This window comes from Tiliqua scincoides, chromosome 8, assembly GCF_035046505.1.
Source record: "Tiliqua scincoides isolate rTilSci1 chromosome 8, rTilSci1.hap2, whole genome shotgun sequence".
Classification (NCBI taxonomy): domain Eukaryota; kingdom Metazoa; phylum Chordata; class Lepidosauria; order Squamata; family Scincidae; genus Tiliqua; species Tiliqua scincoides.
The window spans coordinates 42,236,688-42,256,081 of record NC_089828.1 but is presented as its reverse complement, the minus strand read 5'-3'; the positions used below and the strand labels follow the sequence as shown (position 1 = coordinate 42,256,081).

Here is a 19,394-nt window from a genome sequence, read left to right as displayed (position 1 = left end):
AGCGAGGTCACATCCCAAAATACTTACAAAAGTACAGCTCTGGATTATTATGATAATTACAGTTTTTAATCAATCAAAATCCAGCTTTCCTGAATACAATAAATTGTTGGTCTCAGCAGGTGTTTTCTTAGTCACGTCTCCACTTGCAATTAAGTCAGTCTGTTTTGGGCTGAGTTCACAGTTTTAAGAAAAGCCCTATTGGATCAGACCAAAGATGTGTCTAGTCCAGCATCCTGCTTTCAACCGTGGTCAGCCAAACACAACCTCTAGAAGCAGCTCATGAGCAAAATGATTTCCTGTTTTGTTTCCAGCACCTAGTAGTCAGAGCTATGGTGCCTGTGTACTTGGTGTCTCTATTAAGGTAGACCATGAATTTGGATAATTCCCTTATAATAAGACCTATGCAGAGCCTTCCTGGAATAGACCAAGGAGTAGACCAGCAGCCTGTTTCCTATTGTGGCTTGCATCTATTTTTTTCACTTTTTTTTCTCCTAAGAGCTCAGAAGGGTGATCACAATTTCTTGTTTCCCCTCCTCTGCTGCTGCGATTCCTCACAGCCTGTGATTTCAGGTTAGAGTAGACTAAGAGTAACTGGCAGAAAATCATCCAGTGAACTTTATAATTTAATGGGGCTTTGTCCACACCTAACATTCTAACTGCTCCACTATACTAGCTTTTACTGTTGGCAATGTCTTTGCAAAGCCCCTAAGCAGGACATAAAGGCAGGAGTTTTCCCCCTTTATATGGCCTCATCATTTGGCTATTAAGGTACACTGCTTCCAAACATGGAGGTTTCATATAGCTATAGTTGTTGATAGCTTTTCTTCCAGAAGAACCTCCTAAGGGCTTACTTGATCAGACTAAAAGGTCAGTCTAGGCCAGAATCCTGTACCCAGTGATCAACCAAAATGCCTCTAGGAAGCCCACAGATGGGATATGAAATTCCCATCTTTCCCCCTTTGTCCAGTAGTTCAGAGCTACGCTATGTATCCTTTTGAGGGCTGGGTAGAAGGGAGGGCGTTCATTAACAGCTGAGTGGACATGACATCCGAGTTGAATAGCTTTTTCTCACTAACCAGAGGTTCTCAAAGGGGGATGTTCTGACACTCCAACCAGGGAAATTCTGCCACTGCCCCCTTAAGGGGTGGGGTGATGGCAAAGGCAGCAATGTGATTGCCAAGATCATACTGCTGCCAGGGAGTAAGTGGTTTTTTTGGAACTTACCAGTGGCAGTGCTGACTTTCTGGTGGGTCTGGGAAGCCCACGCACTACTCTGCTGGGCTCCTGAAGCCTTGGAGTGTCTAAAAAAAAGTGATAGCAACCCATTTCTGGTTCACTACTTGAACACTGCTTTCAAAGACACAACATTTTTGGACCCCCTCCCAAGGGTGGCATCAGATGTTGGCTAGGTTGAGCTTTAGCTAGACACTTGTTCTCTAATACTGCCCTCAATCCTCTCCTCCCCATCATGCCTCCTCCCCACCCATCCTGATTAATCAGTGCTAATGGGAAGGCTGATAGCATCCCAGTTGTGCAAAATGGTGTGCCACCATTTGTGACAGCTGTAAAGCATCCTGAACAGCTGGAACCCAAGTTCCAGTGGTGCAGCGTGGGCCATAAGTGCCTTATTGAGACAAAGTGCCAGGTAAACGAAGACACAGGCAAGTGAGTTAAGAATCTGTGTCAGCTGAGCAGGGCAAGAAAGTAAAATACCATAACAAAATTATGAAGGAGAAAGTCAGGGTAGGGCTCTCTCCAGTGAATTGCACAGAGTATCATATGTATGACTATGGCTGCAATCCTATACTCACTTTCCTGGGAGTAAGTCCCATTACAGATACTTTATTAAGGGGTCACGTGGGAGAGTCCAAGCCACAGGACGTTGGAATTCGGAGCTCCGGTAACTGTACTTTGTTTTAATTTTCCCTGCCAATCTGGAGAGTTTTTTGTCTTATTTTTGCTTGCTCGTGAACTAAGGAACTTCTTCCCAGCATGTTTTTGCTTTTACAGACTTCAAGTGCTTGAGTTTGATAAGCCTTGCCCTTGAGTTTATCGTCAGCCTGTCGTTATTTGGCGGCCATTTCCTTGTGCAGAGCTCAATTGTTTGTAAAACTACGGCTAATCAGTCTTTCCAAATGAGGCGTAAAAGAGCTTTGTCTCCGTCTAGTCCTGACCTTGAGCCATCATTACCTTCTCTGAAACAAACTAAATTAGAGAAGTTTATGCCCTCCTACAACTCTAATTCCAAAGAGAGTCAGCCGTCTCTGGAAGAGTTTTTCCAGCCTGTGTCTCCCGTTTCAAAAGAACAACCTCTGCTGGAAACTCAGCAGTCTTCTCAGTTGGAGGGGAGTGCACAAATGATTAATGGAGATCCTTGTGAATTATCTACGAAGCTAAAGGAATATTCTCAATTGACGGCCCAGACGGTATCTTCTATATTTTCTCAGATCTCCCATATATTGAGCCTTTTAAAGGAGCAACACCAAATGATTTCTAAGCTATCAAATTTTTTTGTTAAAAATTTTTCTCAATCTGCATTGGAGATGAGACATTCTACTTTAGCCTCAACATCTCACTCTAAGTTTGTCTCTGCAACTTCGCTGGAACGTTCAAGCCAACTGGTTTATCAAGCTTCTGCAGCTGTGCTATCATTTGATCAACTGGCACCCAGGAGACACCCAGCCTGCTCTACAATCCATTTGGCCAGAAGACATTTAGCCTCCTTGCTGAATGTTCCTGTTTCTAAGGTGGATTTACGGAATTCAGTCCATCTACCTTCTGTTCGTCGCCCTCTTCGTCTCCTCCTGGAATTTCGTTCCTCATATATTCCGAGACTCTTATTTGCCACCTCCAGATTTCTCCAGGAAGTAGGTATATCTGTCCATCATTATTTTCGTGATACCTCCATAACCAAACTGGTCCCATCTAAAATTTCTCTCCAAGGAGGAAATATGGACGTTCCTGCGTCAGCACAGTCTTCCTGTTCAGCAAAGAATGGTTCCTCTACTATACCCCTTTTGGATTGCTCTTTGTCTGCTTCCAAATTATTTCCCCTTCCTTGCCCTTTGGAGGCTGATAAACCAGAAATTGCATTTTCCAAAACAAACCTGTTGCCTAATTCTTCTGTAGGACCAGATGATCCTTGTTTTAGTCAGCCTTCTCCAATACCTATTATGTCGAATTTAGAAATCTCTACTGATGCTTTGATTCCAAATGATGTTCTATCTCTTCCAGTTGTTCCCTCTAACCTGAATCCGATGCCCCTTTCACATACATCCCTTTTTCCTACTTGTATTATTAAGAAAAGTTCTTTATCTGACTCTTTTCGTTTAATTGATGCTTCCTCTCAATATCCCCCGCCTTTAAATTTTGATTTTATTGGTTCCAGTACGTTAAAAAACAATGAGATTAATAAATTTACATCTGGCCCTCCTTTAGATACTCAGATCACCCCTCCTAACTCAATTATAACTCAGCTAGAGGTTTCACACGATCCTCAAGCTTCCCCTAAAAGTCATTCTGCTTTCCCCTCTCCCCGTTGACTAACTGATTGTTGTTCTCCTTCCTTGCATAACGTTATGACTATTACTATAATTTCATGGAACATTTCAGGGTGGTCCAGAAAAGCTTCAGATAAAGACTTTATCAATTTTCTGAAAACTTTTGATGTAATTTTATTTCAGGAGACATGGTCTTTGTCTTCCCCGTCCATTCCTGGTTATACTCCCTACCATTTACCCGCTTTCAAAAATAATATTTTGGGACGTCCACGTGTTGGACTTTGTTGTCTTGTAAAGCTATCATCACCTTTTTCCTTTTCTCATATACCAATTCAATCTTTGTATTGTCAAATTTTTCTTTTACAGATAAATTTTTTTAAGATTTTGCTGTTTAATGTGTATATCCCCCCTGCTGCTATTACTCCCTCCAATCTATGGGAATCTCTTGAAAAACTTATAGAAGAAAATTTAAAAGCTTTTCCTTCTGCTTTGCTGATAATAATAGGGGACCTTAATACTAGAATTGGCCCCAGTAATTCTGCGCTAGTCCAACATATGAACTGGTTTATCGATGACCAAATCCCTCCTTGGCTTCATCTTCCAAGGGTTTCCAAAGATTTATCCTTTAATAGTTATGCTGCTTCCTTTGTCGATTTATGTGCCTCTGCTAATGTAGTTATATTAAATGGCTCTAGAGGTAATGATTCCCCAGGAGAGTTTACTCATTTTTCAGTGAGAGGCCCAAGTGTTATTGATTATGCCCTTGTTTCCCCTGATCTCTTACCTTTCCTCTCTGATTTCGCAGTGGGCCATCGTTCTGAGGGAGATCACCTTCCACTTTTATTAACATTTTCTTTTCCCCATGATGTGCCCCACTCTTCTTCATTTCCTTCTAACTCCAGTCGATCTTATAAATGGTCCTTTACTTCACAACAAGCCTTTTCCCAGTGGACTAGTCACCCGGAGACTATTGTTCTCATTCGTAACCTTCTTTCTTTTTCTTCTCCATCCTCAGCTATAAGAGATTACGATTCTTTAATTGATTCTCTAGTTAATTTTCTTAGCTTCTCTAGTTCCTCACAACCATCCAGGGTTCCTTTTAACCATAATTCTTGGTTTGATGCTGATTGTTGGCAATTAAAGAAACAAATACGCTCTCTTTTTTTTTCATTCGTTCTCATCCAATTCCATCTTTTTTAAGAGACTATTTTTATTTACGCAGAACATGCTATGAATTATTTGATGAGAAAAGACATCAGTATGCTCTGCGTAAGTGGGACCAATTACATTCTGCAATTATTTCCCATAATCAAAAGGCCTTTTGGACTTTAGTTTCCAGATCAACCTGTTCAATTTCAAATTTGCTTCCATCTATCTCTGCAGTTACCTGGGTTGACTTTTTTTTCAAAAAAATTCTCATCTTTGTCCCCATTCAACTTCCCAGCAGTACTCCACAGGATCTCTTGGAATGGCCTCCAGTTTCCCCTAAAGAAATACATGAGTTAATTCTTTCTTTAAAACCCGGTAAAGCTCCTGGGCCCGATAACATTTTGAATGAGACTTTGTCTAATAATCCCAATTGGTGGGCAGAACCACTTGCATCCTTTTTTACCTTGGTTAATTCCACAGGTCGTTTTCCTGATGCCTGGTTGACATCTACTCTCATTCCAGTCTACAAAAAAGGTGACCCTTCATCACCCTCAAATTATCGCCCAATAAGTTTATTATCAAACATTGGAAAATTGTACTCAAAGTATCTTTTAACAAAACTCTCTTCCTGGGCAATTTCTAAAAACCTCCCTGGAAAGGAACAGATTGGTTTTCGGGCAGGAGCTTCTACCCTTGATCATATTTTTACGTTGACTTATTTAGCAGAGAAGTATTTTATTTATAATAAAGCTAACCTTTTTGCTGCATTTGTTGATCTCCAAGGTGCTTTTGATTCTGTGAATAGAGACCTTTTATGGTCTAAACTACTTAAATGGGGAATAGACTTGCGTTTATTATTCCTGCTACGTCAATTACACTCTCAAAGTTTTTGTCAGGTTCGGATCCCAAATTCTGATATTCTCACTGACAGATTTCCTATTCACAATGGTGTCCGCCAGGGTTGTATCCTTGCTCCCTTATTATTCAATTTATTTCTATCTGATTTACCTTCTTTTCTTTCTTCTTCTACTCATTCTACTCCGGTTCTAAACGGGGTCCCTGTCTTTAATAATAATAATAATAACTTTATTTCTACCCCGCCTTTCTCCCCGAAGGGACTCAAGGCGGCTTACAACATATTAAAAACAATTTAAAAACAAATAAAAACATATTAACACATACTAAAAACAGCAGTCAGAGTAAAAATAGGTAAAAAGAGCATAGAGCAGCAGCAAGTCATAAAAGAATCAGGCCTGTAAAAAAAAATATTAAAAGATGTTAAAAAATGTTAAAAGGCCAAGAACTCAGAAGGCCTGTTTAAACAGAAGGGTCTTCAGGCCTTGCCGAAAGGTCTCAAGAGAGGGAGCCATTCTTAAGTCAAGGGGAAGGGAGTTCCATAGCGTTGGTGCCACTACTGAGAAGGCCCTATTTCTTGCAGCCGCCCCACGTACCTCCCTAGGCGGCGGCACTTGTAAAAAGGCCTTCTCTGATGACCTGAGAGGGCGAGCCGGATTGTACGGGAGCAGGCGATCTCTAAGATACCCTGGTCCAGAGCAGTATAGGGCTTTAAAGGTCAATACCAGCATCTTGAATTGGGCCCGGAAACGAATGGGCAGCCAGTGCAGCCGCTGGAGAAGCGGACTGACAGGGTCGAACCGCCTACCTCCAGTAACCACACGGGCCGCCGCATTCTGCACTAGTTGCAGTTTCCGAACCGTCTTCAAGGACAGCCCCACATAGAGTGCGTTACAGTAATCTAATCTGGATGTCACTGAGGCATGGATCACCGTGGCCAGGTCTGCACGATCCAAGTACGGCCGCAGCTGGCGCACCAGCCGAAGCTGAGCGAAGGTCCCCCTAGCCACAGCCGCCACCTGGGAATCCAGGAGCAGCTGCGAGTCCAGGTGGACCCCCAAGCTGCGGACCTGCTCCTTCAGAGGGAGTGCAACCCCATTCAGGGCAAGCCGATAGTCCAGCACCTGCATCGAGGATTTCCTAACCAGGAGAGCCTCTGTCTTATCCGGATTTAATTTCAGCTTGTTAGCCCCCATCCAGATCCTCACTGCCTCCAGACAGCGCTCCAGGTCCTCAACCACCACCCTGGAGTCTGGAGGAAAGGAGAGATAGAGCTGGGTGTCATCAGCATATTGATGGCACCCCACTCCAAACCCCCGGATGACCTCTCCCAGCGGTTTCATGTAGATGTTAAATAGCATGGGGGACAGAATTGAGCCCTGTGGCACCCCGCATCTCAAGGGCCAGGGTGTCGAACAGGCATCCCCCAGCACCACCATCTGGGACCGACCCTCCAAGTAGGAGCGGAACCACCGCAAAACAGTGCCTCCAGCTCCCAACTCGGCCAATCGGCCCAGAAGGATACCATGGTCGATGGTATCGAAAGCCGCTGAGAGGTCCAGCAGGACCAACAGGGACGCACTCCCCCTGTCCAGTCCCCGGCGTAGGTCATCCACCAAGGCGACCAAGGCGGTTTCCGTCCCAAAGCCCGGCCTGAAGCCAGATTGAAAAGGATCCAGATAATCCTCTTTATCCTCTTGTATGCAGATGATGCAGTACTATTATCTCTAACTAAATCTGGACTTCGCTGCATCTTGGCTAAATTTCAGGAGTACTGTACACTAAATTACCTAACAATCAATTCAAACAAAACTCAAATTATGGTGTTTTCCCGCTCTTGGTCCCCTACAACATGGACGATAGGTCCAAATATATATAAGCAAGTCCAGTCTTATAAATATTTGGGTCTTATATTTCATTATAAACTTTCTTGGTCTCTTCATAAGAAAGCTATCACTTCATCTCTTTCTCCCCAACTTAAAGCCATTTTAAAAATTTTTTATAATGAAGGTAACCAGTATGTTCCTGCCGCTATCCAGATCTTTCAGTCCAAAATTCTTTCTCATTTGTTTTATGGTGCCCCAATTTGGATTAAAGCAATTAATAAGGATATTGATCAGATCGCAGCATCTTTTTTTTGTAGAATTCTAGGGATTCCAAATTTAATTCGTGTTTCCACAATTATCCTAGAATTAGGTATCCATCTTCCAACAACTACAGCCTGGTTACTTACTTTTAAATATTGGCTTAAGCTGTTTTTAAATTCTCATTCCGGTTCCTTATTATATGATTTGTTAAGAGATTCTTATTTTTCTTCTTGGTTTCAGTTGATAGAAAATAAACTTGCTTCTCTCGACCTCTCATTAGAATCCCTGGCAGATATGAGTCTTCCAAGAGCATATTCATTGATAAAAGACAAGCTCTTAGCACTTGAATTCAATTATCTAAGTAATAGTCTCAATTCTGTTTGTTCCCCTCTTTCCCTTGGTTTGGCCCCATCCTTTAATCATGTATCTAATTATTTTTATACATTAACCAATCCGTTACATAGACGAGCCTTTATGTTAGCTCGCCTCAACATTTTCCCGTCGGCAGTTCATTCTGGCCGTTTCTTTAACATTCCATGGGAGAAAAGGCTCTGTCTCTTTTGTCATGAGACTCCTGATTTTTTGTTTCATATACTCTTTCTTTGCCCAGCACACTTTGATATTCGGAATCATTACCTTGATTCTTGGATCCCTTCTGACCTTATCCCCTCTGATATTATTCTCTCCAAGTTTGAGTGATGTTTGTGATTCCCTAACTGCAGCTGTTGCTGGTTATTTATCCGAGATCCTTAAAGTAACGCTGTTAGAATTTAAATAATTCTAGTATCTTGTTTAAATTGTTGAGTGTTATGCAAATTGTCATGTCAATTGTAAAGTACAATTGTTAATCGTTTGATATGCCAATAAAGGTTTCAGAAAGAAGATACTTTATTAACGGTCATCCGACCAGCTAGTCACAAAACAACACAGCAAAATACACAAAATTAAAACCAACATCCCTTTACACATATATAAAATCATAAAATCATCAGTTTATACTCTCGATTTTCTTTCTTATCAACTGTGCACCATGACAGAAATGGGCCACCCTGAGCGATATATCAGGATTAACATCAGATAGCAGAAAAGCAAGCTGCTTCTCCACCTGCATCCCCGTTGCAGCGCCAAAAATCAGGGAAATAAATTTTGATCACAAATCATCATAGTTTGAACATTGCAGAATAATGTGGGCAGTTGTCTCCACCACATTATTATGGCAGGGGCACAGTCTCTCTGAATAAGGACGCCTTGCGTAACGTCCCAGAAGAACTGCTGATAGAAGTGCATTGCACCTGGCTTTAGTAAAGGCAATCCTGAATTTTGGAATAACGATGTTATAAAAATATCTGGCAGGAGAAAGCATAAGAGCTTGATCCCCAAGAAAAACATATGTAGAAAGTCTGGCTCTCGCAGATCTCATTTCAAGATCCACCAACCTCTGACGCAAAATTTCTTTTGCGTCTCCCAGGCTCATCTTCGTTAAAGACTCAGGGGAAAGATCGCAAAAATTAAAGTAGTCTAGGCACCTCTTTTCCCAGGAGCCTATAAAGGGATCCAAAAAGATCAAATGAGTAAAATTACCATGTCTCGAGAGAATCTTCAAGAAATAATGCAAGGCATTTAGCCACATCGACATTTCTATACTTGGGATGCCAGATTCCAGCCTAACCACAGTATTCGGCACACATCGGGGGACATACATCAGTTGATGCAAAAATTTGGTCTGGATCACTTCTAAAGACCTGGTGTTTAAATATGGGGTGATCTCAGAACCATAAAGCAATTGAGCCCTAGTTTTAGCATTATGCAGCCTTAGAGCCGCAGGGAGAAATTTGGCGCCTTTGGATGAATAAAAACGATAAATGGCACCAGATGTTTTCTGTGCTGATTGACCAACATAGTTTTTATGGGCCAAACGGCCACCTTGATAGTGAAAAATCACCCCCAGGTATTTTATTAATTTAACCTGCTCGATGGGTTTCCCATTTAGGAGCCATCGATGGGCCTTATAGTGTCTGGCAAAAACCAACACCTTTGTTTTATCAGAATTAATGATCAATTTCTCCTGTGAGCTAACCAGGGCTAAATGGCGAAGGGCCCTCCTCATGCCGACCTGTGTTCTCGATAATATAAGTACATTGTCAGCATATGCCAGAACAGGGACGTAACGATCAGCAAGCTTTGGAGGATGTAAGGCCAGATCATCAAAGGAGGTAATCAGTGAATTTATATAAAAATTAAATAAAAGGGGGGCAAGAACACAGCCCTGTCTGACCCCTTTATTAACTAAAATTGGTTCCGTTAAATGACCACTAGATGAACACCTAATCCTTATGCCAGAGTTGCTATATAAGCTGACCATAAGCAACAATAATCGACGATGAACAATCAATAGATGAAGCTGCGAACTTATCCCATAGCCTTGATCTAGGGATTAGGTCAAAAGCAGCCTTGAAATCAACAAAGGCTGCAAAAAGTCTAGAGTCCCTAGTGGCCAGATGTTTCTCGACAAGGAATTGCAGCACCAAAGTCTGATCAAGGGGTGATCTTCCAGGGCAAAAGGCTGCCTGAATATCAGCTATAATGTCTTGAGATTCCATCCAGGCTAATAGCTTATCTCTTAGATGTAAAGCATAGAGTTTGCTAATAACATTTAGCAGGCTAATAGGCCTGTAATTTGAGGGAATTTCATGACCCCCTTTCTTATAAATGGGAACTATAATCGCCCAACCCCAATTTGAAGGCATATTAGCATTTTCATCGATATATGAAAATAAAGCAGCCAAAATTGGAGCCCACCAATCCTGGTGTTCTTTAAGCAAATCACTCCTAATAAAATCTTCCCCTGGAGCTTTTCCACTTTTTACTCTCCTGATAAGAGAGACAACCTCCTCACTAGTTACAGGTTCCCAGGATGGAAGATCTTCAGCTAATAATTTTGATCTTAAATCTGGACAGGGGGGTTCCTCTGATGCATAAATCCCCTGAAAGTGTTCCACCCATTCTGATGCTGTAATATGATTAGAGGCTCCCAAGGGAGACACTTTCAGTAGTGGATTAATTGTATGCCAGTAAAGAGAAGTATTTTTCTGAATGGCCGCACTAATTAAGTCTTCCCAATTTTTCTTTATGAAGGTTTCCTTCTTAAGTTTGATGGTTTCCTTAAATTGCTTTTTTAAGTTTTTTAGATGCACATAATGAGCCTCCAATTGAGATTCTCTTGCCATAATCAGAGCAGCAGTAACCTGCTTCTTCAGGATCCTACATTCAAAATTGTACCAATCATAAGATCTACGTCTCAGACTGATATTGTTGCGCATGTAACTACTTAAAAAAGGTTTTAAGGCAGCAACAACATTATTATAATGCGATAAAGGGTCACCCTCCTTAGCTATAATCGCATCCCTAAAGCCTATTACCCGCTCACAACTCAAAAGCCCCTGAATTTTAACACTGACATGACTGGTCCATTTCACACATCTTGTCACAGGACTTGGATGATCAGTAGGGTGATGAATCTCTTTAGACTTAAACTGCCCAGCTGTTGAAAGTTTGAGCGATAAAGGGAGGTGATCACTCTCTGATCTACTAAGTACCCTGAAGTCCAGCAAATCTGGGAGCAATGACCTAGAAATAGCCACATAATCTAGAAGTGAGGGTTTAGCCCCCCTCCAAAAGGAGCACACAGCCGGGTGATCCTCAGGCCATGAGCCATTAAGAATTATTAGATCTTGCTTTATGCAGCATTGGGCCAAAAATAAGCCCTGACAATTACACCTACAGTCATTTGATACCCGTTTGCACAATGGAGAAGGGTCAGAAAAAGGTGGAGGAAAAGCTCCAAATTTTGTAAAGAGTTCAAAATCATTTCTGCCCATTTTTGCATTAAAATCCCCAAAAATGACCACCTGAGCAGAAGGATGTGCCTCTTGAATCTCCCCAAGATGCTTCTCAAAATTGGTCCATATTTGCCTTAAAGTGACTAAACCCACAAGTGGCGGGAAGTACACATTAACCAAAATTAGGGGACTTGGCTGTAAATTAAGTTTTACCACCAGAGTATAACGGTCAAAAGCGGGCAGGGATTCCACTGCAATAGACAAATTTGTAGAGATCAATGAGAGTAATCCCCCCTTAAGTCTACCCCTTCCCAAACCAGGGACCGCCGGAGTTAAAAAGGCTCTAAAGCCATCTACTTGGGGGGGGGGAGAGGAGAGCCAGACTTCCTGAAAACATAAAACATCCCATTTCTTGACAAAATCCAAGAAATCAGACTGCCCTAATTTCCCCGCCCACCCCGCCACATTCCATGAAACAAGATGAAATACATTAGCTGCACTCGGGTCAAATACCCACTGAAGGGGCCTGAATATTTGCAAAAGGAGAGATGGTAAAACTTATATCAGCTGCCACACAGGGATTCAGTACAGGGGACTCAGCCCCCACATTTCTGTATGGAACCCCCTTGGAGACTCTTTGAATCCCAACTGGGCTTGAGCCCAACTTCACAGCTGGATACAAATTTGTAGTATTTGGAGAAGAATGAGTACACTGCGCTGGGCAATCCAAAATTGTCTGGTCATTACCAGACAAAGATTCAACAGCCTCCATAATGGTCAGTTCACTAGAAAGATAACTTTGTTGTGAAACATCAGTTACTGTTATTCCAGGGGTTTGACATCCACTATGTGCAGACAAGAGCGCCCAGTCATGGGCAACAGAAGCAGACTTTACTTCTTCCAAAATACTCTTTCCAACCTGAGAAGGAAGCAGCAGAGAGGTTGAAGAAAGAGAAGGTGCCACTGATTGTTCTTTAAAGTCCATTAGACACTGTAGATCTGGATGAATGATCTTAGAAGCAGGTGTTTGTTTCACAGCTACATCCATTTCCATCAAATCTTCTGGAGGGGCAGTCTGCTTCTGGAGTAGAGTAGAAACTGATGTATCTTGTATGTTTTCAAAGTCTTGCACCAGTTCCTTCAAAGCTGAGATCAAACGCTCCTGTTCTAACAGAGCTAGCTCTGAAAATGACTCTTTCAGCTGAAGTTCAAATGTGGGGTCCAAAAGTTGAGAGTCCATATGCTCAGAGGTTCTAGGCCTGGTAAGGGAAACCTCTGCCCTAACTATTTCGGGATGTCCAACTCCCCGAGATTGGGTAAAAGCAATAATGGGAGGTTCATAATAGACTTTCTTAGGTCGTATTCCAAAACGATATAGAAGAGAAGATAACTTAAAAAGCATTTGAGGTATTATATCCTGGCGAAAAGACAGCAGAACATTTTGCCAATTGGGAGAAGAACTTAACTTAGTCATATTCAGCAGGTCCACTTCGTGCAAATCGCAGCGTAAAAGACTGCTCAGAGAGGATTTTGCTCTGAATTTTGTATGCCACCTGCCATAATTTAACTGGCTTTGAAAAATGGAGAGGGAGATCTTGCAAGGTTGCAGTCTTCTTCTCATCCTCACTTCAGATGTTGAGGAAACAGCAGGAATGTCACCCCCCACAGGGAAACCTGTCCCTCACTGTGAGTGCTTTCATCTGCCTACACAAAGCCTGTAACTTGCAGGCCATAGACTGCTGGCCTCTAAAGATAGTATGTAGAGTTTGTGAAAAGAGAGCACATTGTTTGCCAAACAAGGCTTTCAGTTCCTTGAGACCTATCAGTTCCAAATTGTCTGTATTAGTAGCTACATTGCACGCTGAATTGGGTTTCACTGCCCCCTTAAGTACACAGGGGGATAATGGCGTCTCACTCCTTTCTCTAGGATGACTCGATGTTTGACTCCCTTCTTCTATCTCCTCGACCCCTTCTGAAGTTAATTCCACAGTCCTACTCACTTTTACATGATTAAGTGGGCATTCAGATAGCAGCAGCTGTTTAGAAACCTTGAGGCTGCATTTCTTTTTCAGGGCGGTTTCCCCAGAGGCAGCTGGGCTGGTTCTCTGTCGCTTGCTTCGTTTCTTCATACCAACAGATAAACACTGATTTCTTATCCCCAACAAGGACATTTGCAAACCAAAACACTTGACTTGCAGACCTACATTCAGAGGTGCCACAGAACAGGATAAGTTATAATAAGGCACACATAAACAGGAGAAAAGAAGTTTTTTAGACGGAGCTCAGGTGAAACATGTCCTCCCTCTCTCTAAGTCCCATTGAAATAATGGGACTTCTGAGTAGACATGCATAGGATTGTGCTGTATATGTCTCATGGGCATAAGTTGTGGGTGTGTGCTTGGTGCAAACTGAATGGGTTTGCTTCCTTGAGACCCTGGTAGCTGACCCGGAGAAGGAAGGAAAAGCAGAGAGGGATCTCACTTCGACTTCCAGGAAAGTGAAAGTATTGACTCACCCTCAGAATGATAGCTGCCATGGACAGAAGCCTGGACAAGAGGGAAACTATCTCCCAGTGGGGACCTCTTTGTAATGAGATATCCCCATAGCCATTAACATTATGGATACTGCTCCAGGGAGGAGGGGTGATTGTGGTGGGTGATTCTGTAGTCAGGCACATTGGCACGGAGGGTCTGTGACAGATGCCTGCTGCAAAGTTTGCAATCATCACATCCAGCCTTGAGCTTATTAGGGAGGAGGTAGTGGTTGTGGTGTGACTTGGCACCAAAAACATGGAGAAATGCAGTCAGGCAATCCTGGAGGGCAAATTTAGGCTGCTAATAGGAAGCTCAAAGTCAGGACTTCCAAGGTAGTGCTCCTTAGTCCCCATGCACAGCCCACTAGGCAGGTGGAATTTAAGGGGCTCACCAGGTGGATGAGACAAGTGGTAGCAGGAGGGGTTTAGATTCATTAGGCACTGGGGAATGTTTTGGAACAAGCTGGGCCTCTACAAGAGGATGGGATTTGCTTGAACCAGATTGCTGGTTCACCTATAAGACAAGGGTAGAGATGTCTAGAGCAGCCAGGCAAGGACACATGGTGGAACATAACAGCCGGTTCCGTAGAATGATAGACTGCAGGGATAAAGGCACAAACAAGCAATGCATCTCAGGAAACCAAGTATATAGGTATCTTTTGCAAATACCCCAAAAATGTCTAGACTAAGATGGTGGCTGGGGAAAACATTGATATAGTGGGCATAACAGAATCCTTGTTAAAGATTAATAAATCACAGGGCCCAGATGGCGTTCATCCAAGACTTCTTAAAGAACTCAAGTGCAATATTTCTGATCTTCTGACAAATATGGAACTTGTCCCTTAAAAGAGCAAATGTGTTAGAAAACAGGAGGATGGCTTATGTGAGCAGTTTTTTAAAAAGTAGGGAACCTGGGCAAGTACAGGCAGGATGGTGAAAAGCCTAATTTGCTGTCATGCCCTTTAAGAAAACAATGCTGTGTTTCGTTTGAGTTTTTTTGTGGATATGACACGGGAGAGCTGACAAAACGGAGAGACAATTTATTTTGCTTTCTGCAGTGAGTTTATTGGTTTCAGCAGTTTGGTGTGCCCAATGGCACCGGAAGGTAGAGTCATGCGACTCGGGAAACAAACTGAAAATACAGCCCCAAAAGTTCCACTGCTTCCCATTCACCTCTGCTCAGCAGCAGGCTCAGGCTCTTGCAGGGGACAGTTTTCCATATCAAGACTCTCTGGGTGCCGTGTTTTACTAATGTGCAGGAACACATTTAAAAAAAACACAGCACAGAAAACATCTTAATTGTTTTTACATCTGTAAAATCACTTCAGGATGTGATGGGGGAGACAGTTTCCTACCACCTAGTGGTCCAACGCAATGCTTGCTCAAGATGCCTGCTATACCCAAGAACACCAATCACCCCATGTCCTCTAATATGTCTCACCCTAAATGTCCTTCTTGCATCTCTTCTGGAATCCAGGCATCAAACACTCCATGCAGTCCTCCTAACAGCATTCTCTATTTAGCAATGGGCTCCTGTCTCACTGAAGTCATTTAATAAAGTCAATTTGAGCCCAGTTCACACTAGCTGGCTCTTCAGTCTCCACTATCCACACTGCAGTATGACTCATCGTCATGTGCCACCCCCACATGGTGACTCAGCCATTTCCCAGGTCCTCATCACCTCCCAAGACCTCCTTTTTTCGTTTGCAAGCTGGAATTGTTGATAGCTACCTGCCCACTCAGAATTTTCTGGAGTGAGGTGGTAAAGCTGGCTACTTGGTAAGGAACTGCATGTCCAGGGCTGTAACAGCCTTACTGAGCTGTGATCAGAACCAGCTGAAGAAAATACACAAGCCTAACTTTATTCAGTGCAATCCCCTTTTTCTTCCTCAGACTACCCCGAGGAGGAATCTTCAAGAAATAAATATTAATAATAATGGAAATATTAAGAAAAGAAGCACTGTTTGTTTCTGCAAAGGGCAGATATTTGGCTAGAAGACTAGAGACTAGATGCCCTTCCAGGCCTATAAGAAGCAAGGGCAAGCTGATGAGGGCCCTGGGCAAGACAGGCTGCTTGGCAAAGCTGGCTTCAGTTATCTGGTTTTGGCCTGGCTGTTGGTTGGGTGCGTCCCACTGTCTAGCTGCAGGGGGATCTCCTTGCTTATACAATTGCCATTGCCATTGGGGCTGGGATGGTGGGTCCCGTTTCTCTTGTCTTCCTTCTTTTGCTTGGTCTCTTCTTCATCCTTCTCACTTTCATCTGAGTCGCTCCTCAAATCCCTTTCCATCTGCAAGGGAACCAAATCTTTTGTCACCAGCAAAGTCAAACTATTCCCCCTCGCTCCAGACATCTTGGTGTGACTGTGCATAGGGCTATTAAGATTATTTGGGTGTGGGGTTCTACTAATGTGTACTAATCAAGATGTGAAGGGAGAGACAGAGTTGAGAGTTCATAGTTGGAGTCAGCTTGAAATAGAGTGCAACTTTGGAGGAGAATGCTGTACAAGCTGTTCTCGGGAAATCTTCTGTCTTGCAGGTGTGCCTGCTGCATGCCTCCCCTTAAAAATAAAACCAATATTATGGACATCATAAGCCCCCAGGGCTGCCTTATCCACACTGGTTGCACTGTCCTGCACTGCTTGGGGGAGTGGGGAGCATGTAACAGTATAATGGAAGGCAAGAGAGGGGATTGTGTGTGAAGGAATAAATTCTTGCTAGCAGGGATCACCTTATGATATTTTGAGAAGGGGCTTCAGGGTTGGATGCTGTTTTTAGTACCTGGCCTCACCCTGGGACCTGGTAATAAAAGAGTGTCTCTGAGCATGCACAGAATGAATTCAAGGCTGAGGGCATAAAAGCAGCCTACTGGAAATTGCAGGCAAAGATCAGAGCCCCAGCACCCCTCTTTTTAGACCCTGGGAAATGTCCCCTTCTGCATCCCATTTCAGTCCCTACCGTGCCACAAAGGATGAACCTATAAACCATGTGGATTATAAGGTAGGACCAGAAGATGTGTAGCAACTGGAGAAGCATCAGGAGGGCATTCATGAGGTAGTAGCCAAAGAAGGGTTGGAAGAGCTCCATGGAATAGTAATATGTGTTGTAGAGCACCCTACAGAGAAAAGTGGGGAGGGAGAGAAAAACCCCGTTAGACTATAAGTTCCTCAAGGCAGAAACCTGTCCTTCTTGCTGATATACTCTTTAAATCAGTGGTTCTCAAACTGTGGGTCGGGACCCACTTGGTGGGTCGTGATCCGATTTCTGGTGGGTTGCGAGAAGCTAGCGGCAGCCATCTTGGAAGATGGCAAAAGACCTAGATGGCACCATTTTGGAAGTGGGCAAAGCCTGCCATCCTCTGCATCACAACCTCTCTCCCTCTCTGAAATCGCCTGGAAGCCACGATCCTTTCCTGCCCTGGCTTGCATGTCCTCTCTTTATATCTTTGCTGGGGGGAGGGGGGATCCCTGGTTGCCTGCCTGCCAAGAGAGCAGCCGGGGGGCGGGGAGGGCAAGCCTGGCATGTGGGAGGAGCAAGCACCCAGGGAGAGTGCTGCTCCCCCAGTCACTTCTCTGATGTGCACCTTTCCCCTCTTCTTACTTCTCTCTTAGGCTGCAATTCTGTCTACTCTTACCTGGGAGTAAGCCCCATTGCCAATAATGGGAGTCATTTCTGAGTAGATGTGCTTAGGCTAGGGGGAGATGAGGGGAAGCGTCCCTGCTTATCTTTCTTCTGAGGGGGATACTACTGTTTTTATTTCCTTTATTTACAAAAGCTCAAGCTACTTCTTGTATTGAGGTGCATGAGTAGGGCGTACTTGTTTTTGGCTAGTGCTGAGCACAGTATCAATCGCCACATCAATGTTTGTTAGTTTCAAGCACAATACAAGAAGTAGCTTGAGATTTTGTAAATAAAGACAGAAATAAAAACAGTAGTAAATAAATACACAAATATTTTGTTCCAGATGTTTTATTTTTTGCTTGATAGCAATGGTAGCGAGGGCAGGGAGAATTGGAAGAAGCTTCTGAGCTGGAATACTGTCTCTTGTCATTTACAGTTTGAGTTTCTAGACCAGAACTTCCTGCTTGATGACATCACTTCTGGCTCTGACATCACAGTGATGTCACTTCCTGTTTGATGATGTCATTTCTGGCTGTGACATCACTTCCAGGCTGCTGACATCACTTCCGGTGGGTCCTAGACAGATTGTCAGAAGTGGGTCCTGGGCTAAAAAGGGTGAGAACCACTGCTTTAAATACTTTTATTACATTAATAATGGTGAACAATCTAAAGAAACTTCTAAGGGAAATTCTATGACATCTGGTACGCATCACAACTGCAGGGATTCTGAGAACACAGCATTAGGTGGCTTTGTTTTTGTGCAAACATTCTTAGTGCACAGCACCATCCACCGTGTTTGCATCTGCCCAGTTTTCCATCCTGTCAAGATGGATGGATGTTTTGCTCCAAAAATCAATCTCCCCCTCCCCCCAATTTTATTCCTGATTGATCTAGGCTTTAAAAAATTCACAGTCGTTTTGGGGGGAGTGAGGTTCAGACCATGTTGAACCTTGTGACTTTTGGGCGAGGGTAAAATGGCTCCATGACAATGTTGGACTCCTCTCCCCCCTCCCCCACCCCAGTCCACATCCACATGGGACACAGGAACTTGGCATGCAGATGTATGATTCTTTCTGTAAGGTGAAGCATCAGTTGGGATGGGAGGTAAATAAATGTCTTAGAGAACTGAAAATGTCACCTGGAACACAAACTTACTTGTAAGGGAAAATAACCAGACGGGTGAAAAGAAAAATAGTCGAGAAAACGATAAAAAGAAAATCACAAATCTTGCGCCTTTTCAAGTAGTTGAACATCTTAGTGAGCTGGAAAAAATAGAGTTGTATACATTACAAGAGGGATGAGAGGCTTCTTTCTTTTAGCTATTCAGGTTACATCTAGCATATCAGTCATGCCACACTGATATCATTTATTGCTATGACATGATACCAAAATGGGCACCTCTAGAGAATGATGCAGCATGACCACAACAAAAGGTAACATTCACTGACTATGCAAACAAGGACTGTTAGTTCAGCCACTCCTCCTAGCTCACTACACTTATGGCCCAATCTGCCAGTGGAACACGGGTTCCACTGACCAGAGTGTCAGGATCCAGGCAGAAGTACCTGGATCCATTGTGCTTGGCATCACTGGTGAGAGCAATGAGGCCCCCAGTACAGCTGCTGCATACTCTCCAACACTGAGGACACTGTCCACCAGTGCCAGGTAAGGCAGTGTTGGGGTGCAAGCCGTGGCAGGGATGGGGGTGTTTCTAGTTTGGGGGAGGAACTGGGGTCAGGTTGGTAAAGGCACACACCCGATCTTCTCCCCACTTTTGAAAACCTTCCCAAAATTGGTGGTGTATTTTTGAGGA

The 19,394-nt window shown here is 43.3% G+C and overlaps 1 protein-coding gene across 1 annotated transcript in view; it reads right to left on the bottom strand.

Moving 5' to 3' along the window:
* Positions 1-15,016: 15,016 nt before the first annotated feature.
* Positions 15,017-19,394, bottom strand: part of CERS4 (ceramide synthase 4) — a 49,158-nt gene continuing 44,780 nt past the window's right edge. Inside the window, exons 9-11 of the mRNA XM_066635617.1 lie at positions 18,737-18,843; positions 16,919-17,075; positions 15,017-16,251 (exon numbers count right to left, since the gene is read on the bottom strand). Coding sequence (XP_066491714.1) covers positions 16,057-16,251; positions 16,919-17,075; positions 18,737-18,843 — 459 coding nt within the window. The 3' untranslated portion in view covers positions 15,017-16,056. The remainder of the gene's footprint in view (positions 16,252-16,918; positions 17,076-18,736; positions 18,844-19,394) is intronic.